At 40.1% G+C, this 9,515-nt stretch overlaps 1 protein-coding gene across 4 annotated transcripts in view; it reads left to right on the forward strand.

Annotated features, from left to right (window-relative positions):
- LOC135115328 (serine/arginine repetitive matrix protein 2-like) overlaps positions 1-8,414 on the forward strand; it is a 14,804-nt gene extending 6,390 nt beyond the window's left edge. For 3 of the 4 annotated variants that reach the window (XM_064031967.1, XM_064031965.1, XM_064031966.1), the window contains exons 2-6: positions 1,179-1,394; positions 1,663-1,855; positions 2,451-3,253; positions 3,502-3,685; positions 3,812-8,414. In XM_064031967.1, the coding sequence (XP_063888037.1) occupies positions 1,230-1,394; positions 1,663-1,855; positions 2,451-3,253; positions 3,502-3,685; positions 3,812-3,987 (1,521 nt within the window). In that variant the 5' untranslated portion in view covers positions 1,179-1,229 and the 3' untranslated portion in view covers positions 3,988-8,414. The remainder of the gene's footprint in view (positions 1-1,178; positions 1,395-1,662; positions 1,856-2,450; positions 3,254-3,501; positions 3,686-3,811) is intronic. The other variant, XM_064031968.1, reaches the window with a different exon arrangement.
- Positions 8,415-9,515: the final 1,101 nt, after the last annotated feature.

Consider the following 9,515-nt stretch of genomic DNA (forward strand, 5'->3'; position numbering starts at 1 on the left):
GTGCTTTCAGTGGGTTAGTGTTCCATACAGAAAAACTGAAAGGAGGATTATGGAAATAACCTTAACCTACTAATTTCCAGACACTGACTTTTATTTCTGAGAAAAATATACTTTTTTCATATTGTGATCTACACAAGGAAGGCATCAGCAGGAAGTTAAAGAACTGAGTGAATCTAAACCAAATGTAACTCAGCCCTCACATGAAAACACTCATGTTGCTTCAGTATTATCCACTAGAACCTTTGTGATCTTTCTGCCACTGTCTTGTCTCCATTGAGGGAAGGTAATATTTTGGTGAACTGCCTCCTTAGCAGACTGGACCCCTTATGAGGAGTTTATACATTGTGTTAGTTTCAATTTGGAAATATTATCAGTTATTTGCCATCAGGAGATTGTTTCCTGTCAGGTACTGTATCTCAGCTAGAAGGGTACATGTGCTTGTTAAGGCCATGCCCCTCCCTACATAAAAAAAAAAAATAAATAGAAATAAATAAATAAAAAATAAGGTACAATTTTGCTTAGAAACCTGTCAGATTAATTCAAAACACATGAAAATATGCCAAAAAATAATTTTGTCAAGAAATTAATGGAATGCAATTTACCAAAAATTTAACCCTGTATCCCTCAAGGTTTGCAACCACCTTACTGAATATTGCCTTATTGTAGTGGTGGGGAAGTCAAGGCCATTCAAATTCTACTTACATTGGTCAAACCTCTTTTTTTGGAGGTTACAGGATGATCCCCTTGTTGTACTTCTGTATAATCTTCCTTTTGCTTTTGTGTTTTATCTCCAGTTGGTGTTCCTTGGGTAATGTCAGCCTCTTTTTGGATCTTCACTGCCACGAACAACACAATGCCTCTCTTTGGAACATCTTAGAGATAATGAGAAACAAATCTGATGAGAGGATGAACTGTTTCCAGGAAAGCACAAGCTGGAGGGAGTAGTGAATTAGAGGGAATCTTCTTCAATATTGCCTCATTTATTGGCACAGTAATTAGTTAGATGTAATTTGCAAGCCATGCAAAGACCTAGAGGCTTATTGTTCCTTTATGTAATCTATCTCCTTTCCTTCTTCCTCATTCTTTTCCTTCATTTTTTTTTATCTCCACTATAACCTCGTCAGTACTCTTAGTAAACAGTGTAGTGAGCCTTGTGGTGAAGGTGCAGTTGCTTCCAGATGAGGCTGGAGAGACTGGCATAGGAGGGAGGCAAAGGCAGTGGCAGAGTGATGCTAGGGAGTGGAGGAGTGTGCAGTGGGCCTGTGTCCTGGTGGTGCAGTGAGGTGCTGAAGTGCTCCCCCAAGGTGGCCCCTAACCCAGGTCCTGGCATCACCCCAGAACCCATGGCTGAGTGTGAACAGTGCAGCCTCAAGTTTAACTTTCTTCGCCGAAGGGTGAGTGAGAGTGGAAATTCAGATTAATGTGCATTTCCTCTACTGGTGACTTGAACTCTCACAAGGCAGAGATTTTGACACTTTTCCTTATAATTTTGAACAATTCGTTTGACTACTCTTTGGGGACTGGCATCTTCAGCGGGCCTTCTTTTCAGATTTTTATTGTTCTGGGCCAGAGCCACTTATGAAAAAAGAATGTTTTTAGATGTTGGAAATTACTCAATCTTGAATGAACATAACTGCTATTTTTGCTTTATTTTATTACTAGAGAGAATGTGCAAGCTGTAGGATGGTGTACTGTGGGTCCTGTCTGAAGCGAGGGGCAGGAGGGACGCGTTGGTGCCACAAATGCCTGGTGCTGACCCAGTGGCCCCTGGACCTATCAGAAGTGACAGCACTCAGGGTGAAGGACCTCAGACAGTTCCTGCATTCACGCTACATCAACACTGCCACTTGTACAGGTGAGCAGGACTGCAGGTGTGTTGGGTGCTCTGTGGCATGTCTCCTTCCTTACAAGCATGGGTGTTCCCATCTCTTTATGCTGACAGTTGTGGTCTGGCTGTCTCTTTATGTTTGTTGATTAAGAATGTGGTTGATTATGATGATTTCTTCAACTAATCCTTATCATAAATGACAAAAATAATATTGTGATATAGTAATCACAATAATGAAATGGCAGTGAATAAAAGAATGATATTCATAATTAATAGAAGCTTAACATATCAGATGATCATAATGTAATCAAAGTCACGGGTAGGAAGTTGTGTGTGTATTGTACTGTTGTGAAGGGCTTGATGTGTGTGACGGTTGTGTGTGGTAGCAATGTTGTTGTCATCATTGCCTTGTTTTCTTTTATCTTTTTTTTTTTCACATATTTAAGAAATTGGCCCTGAATTACAGAAAAAAAAAAAGTGTAAAAAGTAGCCTTCTGATGTGTTGCCTTACAAAGCATGCAGTGGAGGAGCACCAGAAGGACAAGTCCACTGTAGGTCCAGATTCTCTTTTCACCATCATCATATTTAGGGATCTTCACTACCTTGTTGCATTGGTCCACAGAAAAATGCGAGCTGATTGACCTGGTGACACGGCACATCAGCAGTCAGCACCAGACCACATCCTCCCGGCGCCCCCCACCAGCCCCACAGCACTCCACCTCCCACACACCCAACAACCACAGCAGACACAGGCCTGCCCCTCGCATGCCTGTTGTTCCTCAGGACGATGGGATTAGAGTGCGGCCAAGCAGTAACAGTTCCATGGGCAGCATTCGAGTGCGACCGATGGATGGCATCAGAGTGCAGCCTAGCCATCCACTCTCCACTAATGCCACAAATTCTGATCCTGACAGTGGCATCAGGGTGTTTGCCTCAGGGCAGGGCAGGAGCTCCCAGGACAACCATGACAGCACCTCTCCCACCTCCCCGAGCAGCAATGCTGGATGTCCTGGAAAGGAAGAGTGTTCCCACTGTCCCAGCGATGACTGGACTTCTTCCTGCTGCAGTCTGGACTCGTGTCACAATGGAACGCCCGGCCAGCCCCACCACTGCCACCACCACACAGAGACCTCCAGCCCCAACAGTGAGGAGTGGGTGTTCCTGCCAGAGCTGAGCACCCCATCAGCTCCCCAGGATGATGGAAGGAGTGAGGGAAGGGTGAATGGTTCCCCCACACTCCCTCCAACACCAGTGGCTGCAGGGAGTAGTGGTGCACAAGAAGAGCCCTCGGCCCCACCTCTCCAACAGCTTGAGCAGGAGGAGGAGCAGCCATCTTTTCCAGCCCCTGCCGTGTCCTCATCCTCCTCTTCAGCATCATCGTCAGCCCCCACCTCTGCTGTCTCTTCTCCGGAGCCCAACAAAGGGGTGAGTTTGGGGTGGGAGTGTGATGGGTGGTGGTGTCCTCGCCCACCATGTCTCAAGAATATTGTGTCAGGCCAGAAGGAGCAGTACTATCCAAACAGCATTTTAAAAGTGCAATAAATATTTTTTTAGATATTACTTACAAATATAGGGTATATTCATAACTGTTGGGAAATTTTGTGAGAACATGAATTGATAGTAATCTTAGCCTTAGCTTGAGGGAAGTAATATAGCCAGTTCATTGGTACCAGATAATGGCTGGCATTGTGAACCTGGGGGACCTGAAGTCAGAGGAGGAGATTCACCAGCTGAGTGTGAGGCAGTGCAAGGAGCTGCTTTCCTTGCACAGAGTGAACTACTCAGGAGTGCGGGAGAAGTCTGAGCTGCTAAACAAAATCAAGATCCTGTGGGAAGACTACCGCATCTCTCGCAAAGGTGGGTCGTGTGCTGTGTTGTGTTGTTGGGTCCTGGGATCTTCACACTTCAATCTTCTGATTATAAGTAAAAAGAAGAAAAAAAAATATGATGTACAAGATTAGTGTAAACTTTCTTAACTTTCAGAATTTGAAAATTTACCTGAGGAAATGATATGCAAAATCTGCATGGATCACGCAATTGACTGTGTCCTGCTGGAGTGCGGGCACATGGTGTCGTGCACCCAGTGTGGCAAGCAGATGTCCGAGTGCCCCCTCTGCCGGCAGTACGTGGTGAGGGTGGTGCGCACCTTCCGGGCCTGAGCTGGGGTGATGCCCGTCCCAGGGAAGGAGGGTACATGGAGGCCTTAGTCTTTTATAAGCAGAATTTTATATGATTTAGTATATTCTGTGGTGGAAATCTGTCTTTTTGTATCTCAGTGCTGGAGCACGTAAGTCTTGTGTGAGCTAAGATGTGCATGTTGGATCCACACTGCTTGTTTTGGTGTTCCCATGAGGATGGAGAGCTGCCTTCCTTCCCCAGCCTTGTGTGTCCTTGGTGGACATGTTATCATCACAGCTTACTTTTGAAAGTTTTGGGTATACTGTATTTACCAACATATAAAACACTTTTCAAGGAAAATGCTTTAAAAATCAACCAGTACCTAATATTACTATAGTTAACATATGGAAATACTTGCTTGAAAAAAAAAGCCAGCCTTTGTCCTTTGTTCCTGGGGTATGTCTTATGCAGAGGTGTCTTATAGGCTGGTAAGAACAGTAGATCCTTTACTGATGACCTCTATCCTTGTGCCCCATGCTTTTCTCTAGGAATTTTTGGCATGAACAATATCAGTGGAATATGCTGTTGATCAGGGATGCTTTCTTAATGACTTATGATACAGATGATGAGAATTGGGATCTGTGGGAATGTGAAGCTGTTGAGGCCAGCATGAACCAGTAGTAGGGGTGAGGAGGTGTTTGTGCCACAGCTTACGTCTTGAGAACTGAGGAAGTGTGTGCATTTAGCTGTCCCAAAAGGTGGTGGTGTCCATGGCTATGGCCAGCTAAGTCTTTCTTATAGATACATGTTTGTAAAACCTTTTTCGTTACTTAAATTGTGTGTATTTGTTGCATGTGAGGCTCATGGATACATGGGGATTTTTTTCATAGGCTTTATTGGTCTTTCTCAATATACTTACCTATATCTCCATTCTTTGCCCAGCCTGCATTTGTCTGTATTTTTTCGCTCTTTATATGTCTTTATAAAAAATACAGGTGCCCAAGTCATTCTCTTTACAAATACTTGATTGGAACCTCTTCAGATGCAGCAGACCGGTAATAACTCTCTTTGTATTGATTTTTATCAAGCCATGTTATTCACTTGTAAATTACAGACAATTACTTCTTTATAGTAAGCTATTTCAGTACATTTGAATTGTAGCTTAACAAGGACATAGATGCTGCAAATCTGTATGAAAGAGCACTGGTGGTTACTTGTGTTTCCCATCATATGTACATCAAGCCCAGACACATCATGACTTGCAGTTCTTCACATCCTTTACACATGAGACACCTGCCTTGAATGTGGCTATCCTTGAGAGACACTTCGTGCTCTCATCAGTAGCCATAGCAGGGGATTTCTATAATGACAGTGTTGCTTCGTGTCACAAGTGGCAGTTTAGGCGAGTGTTGCCTTACTGATCCCACGCTTATTGATTTGGAATGTTTCCTTGTATCATTTTCCTGCTTTAATTTGGCAGAAAAATTAGTCAGTAAAGTCAAAATAGAGTGGAAACTCACTATAGCTTGTTTATTTGTATTTTGCTGTTTTTTTTGCAGTTTTGTCAATAGTGATTATTATTTTATATTGATTTTTTTCTACTAATAATCAAAGCTTTGCCTTTTTTTCTTACTCAGAAATATATTATCTTGCATTTAGTGTACTGGGAAGAATTTATCATTTTGTAAGAAATATGCACCTATCTTTTTTCTAAGTAGTTAGGATGCCATTAGTCTTAGTCACTGCTGGCTTTTGAATGAGGTGTCCTCTGTGTAGATATCTTCTTCCTGGATCATGTTCTTTTATCCATCCATGTTGTATCAGTATTATACTCATGCACAGGTGATTGCATCCTCCACTGAGATGAGTGTGATGACGGTCACCTCTGTGCTGCTGTTGTCCGCCAGATACCTGTCCTTTGAATCCACTCCTGCAGGGTTGTCTTCTCATACACAGTGACTCCAGATCCTTTTTTTTTTTTTTACACTTACATTTATGGTGAATGTTACCCAAAGAAGGATATGAATATGTTAATTATCAAAGTTATACAAGTAATTAATGATACTCCAGAAAGCATTATCACTTCATGAGGATGGAGTTAGATTTGTGAAGTTCAACAGCACAGTTTAGTGGTGGATGTAGTTAATTTACAGTAGACTTGAAGCAGATATTCAGAATACAGTGCCTATTTATGTGTATAATTTGAGTACTAAACCATTGGGGGCACAACGTTAAATATCTAAGCTTTGAGAAAATACAGTATGTTATCCTGTAGTCCAGAATTTTTATTTTTTTTATTTTTTTTGTGTGTGTGTAATTGATCGACTTAATTTTAAGGTGTAACAACAATTGGAATTGTAACATAAAGAAGCATTACTTTGTCCATAATGTGTTGTTTGTGCAGGGTGAGGAACCTTTATTTTTCTCAAGTTGGAAACCGTCATAACAGGAGCAGGTTATGATAAGAAGCCAAGCACTGTGTGGGTTTTATTTTTATTTTATTCAGATATCAATCCTGTCTTGTTTTGATGGTGTTGAGAGACTGTAAGAGAAATCAAATGTACCAGATATTTCAGATGTATTTGAGTCCACCACTCTGTGTGTGTGTGTGTGTGTGTGTGTGTGTACTTATAGTGTATAGGTCCTTATTAGCAATAGTGTGATCCTGTCACCATACCCATATTCATTCATCTAGACCTTCCCTTAGTTCATGTTCAGTCCTTGCCATCATCTCTTTTCCAGTCAACTTGAGATATCTACTTACAAAAGGAGATATACTTTTAGATATTTTTCTGACATTTCCCCCTTCTCAAATTTTTCATGTCTCCTCAGATGTCCAGCCCTGCAATAATAGATATTTTCAAATTCTAATTCATTCATCAATTTACATGTTGTAATTAAGGCTCTTCTGTCTCCCTTCTTTCTTCAGATGTATGTATGGTGTGTATTTGTGTGTGTATACATGTGTGAGGAAGTTTGTATGGAGGGTGTGGAGAGTCAGTGTTTCCTGTGTTGTGATACATTATCCCAAAGAACTCATCATGTCAGTGTTGTGTAGGCTGGCAGGGGTCCAGAGGTCCAATCATAGTTTGCCCTCAGCACTGTAGCTTCCCTGAGTCAGTACTTGGTTTGAGTGTGATAGTAACCAGTGAGGTTGCATTATATTATACCACTCTTGTAATTTTTTTAACAGTAGAGAAAATAAATTATTTTGTTATTATTTTTTTTATTTTTATTTTTGTTATTATTATTTTTGTTATTGTCTTCCTTTTCTGGTACTCTCTCTTGGAGTGACATCTTAAGTTTTGGAGGTGAGACTCATGATGCATTTGGTAGTGCCATATATATAAATGTATATTTAAGGCAGCTGTGTGTGCAGTGAATCTTAAGTTTTGCTGTTTACTTACTGATTACTTAATATTTGTTGATTTTTTTTGCTTTAAATATGAAGGTTGTGTTGGTGTGTCATGCTTAGTTTTGAGGACACTAACCATCAAAGCAACAATTGAGAGGGATGAGGAGAGTTTCACAGCAGATATGCAGACTGATACCTGTATTGTATAGAAAGCAAATTATTGTATAGGCTTTGTGCTTCTTCCAGGCCAATTCTCAGCCATTATGGTAGACAGATGATTGGTGGGTCTGGTTAGGTTCTATGTATCTCAGCATTTGTCTGCAGGCCTTAAATGTAAACACAAATATACAGGCTGAAATGAGACACCAGCAGCAGCAGTTGTGGCTGCTTATGTTACCACAGCCACTGGCCACTAAGTTGCTAATGTTACTACAAATACCGGTCATTTATACCTCCATCTCTGTACCCGTCTTGCTCCCAGGAAAGGCAAATGTTAAATTTCAACATTATTCTTTCTAAACTTGTAACATTGCTTCTTGTAAACTTCAAAACTTACATTACCCCTTTTGAGTCAATAGATTGAGGCATGTGAGAGTGTGCATCAGTGTGAGTGTCTGCAATGCACTGAGTTCATGACCCTCAAGTCCTGTCATATTAGTGTCATCCAGGATTCACTCTGGCTTTACCTATAGACTACTTGTGAAACCTTAACCCTGTTTGTGTAACTGAGGATCAAGGTGGGCAAGGTGCAGTGAAGGGGATAGCCTTTGTGCCCGTGTCGAGAAGGAGGGATGTACGTACAGCTGGTGTGACAGATGTCCCATTGCTGCTGTGTTGTCTGGCAAAGGTTTGGTCAGTAAGACTATTTCTAAGACATATATTCTATTACATATTCTAGGTCAACTCAAACTTTTGCTCATCACAATATTGTCTTCTGGTCAATAAGATTATATTGTTACATAAACCTGAACCATCAGAATAATTATTAAGGAAATGTATTTATTCTTTGAAACTTGTCATTACTTGATATACTTGTAATATTGCTGTTATATACAAATTGATGTCCTTATGTTTTATGGAAGAAATTATTATAAAATAAAAACGAATACACAATTATTGAGTGTGATATGTACCTACAATGGATTATACTGTGATAGTATGAACATTATAAGTACATTTCTCTTCATTATATATATATATATATATATATATATATATATATATATATATATATATATATATATATATATATATATATATATATATATATATATATATATATATATATATATATAATGTGTGTGTGTGTGTGTGTGTGTGTGTGTGTAAGACTTGCTATAAAACAGGTTGTATGCTGTAGTGATTAATAAACACAAAAGCAATGATACAGATGAGAACTTTCATCACATTTCTTGGTATTAGTATCAATGTCCAACAATATGTCCTTTTAGTCCTAGTGTCACAATGTCGGTTTATTCATCCTATCCAGATATATATGATACTGAGGGCTACCTAATTAGTTGCTAGCTTGCTGCTTCAAACTCATGCTCAAAATATATTAAATTCGGAGAGAGAGAGAGAGAGAGAGAAACGGAATATGCAGGAGAGAGTTTGAGTGGGCAGGCATGAGTGTGCTTGGGGTTGGTACTGTCAGAAGGGAGGGGAGGTCAGTAGAAGAGCTTTGGGAAAATGTTTCTAGTGAAGATTTTGGGGGAGAAACGAGTAACACTACTAAATAATAAGCAATGAAAGGGTACGTATAGGTGTGAATTAAATAAAGTGGCTTGAAACAACGGAATTACTACATATTAAGTAGGAGTCATCTCAAAACACCCATAGAACTGAAAGAAAAAGACATTCAAAGTAAAAAAAAAAAAAAAAATTGTCCACATGTGAAATACTGCACGTGTCATTCCGTGAAATAAAGCTTCTGACAGACAAGAAAAAAAAAAAAGATAAATAATTAGACAACCCACAACGCATAGTGAGATATAACTATAATACTAGTTTACACAGGATATGTTCTTATTATAAATGGATTGATTTCCCCGATTACTGCATGAAGGTTGGGAAGTGAGTGAGAAAGGTGCCTGCATTCACACTCGCACACACACACACACGTGTTCCCGAGTGTGGGTTACATTGTTTATCATCCCCACATCTGCCATGGCTGGTCATTTAACCCCATGAATACGTCAAGAGGCTTTTAAATTT

This window comes from Scylla paramamosain, chromosome 29 (genome assembly GCF_035594125.1).
Source record: "Scylla paramamosain isolate STU-SP2022 chromosome 29, ASM3559412v1, whole genome shotgun sequence".
Taxonomy (NCBI): Eukaryota; Metazoa; Arthropoda; class Malacostraca; order Decapoda; family Portunidae; genus Scylla; species Scylla paramamosain.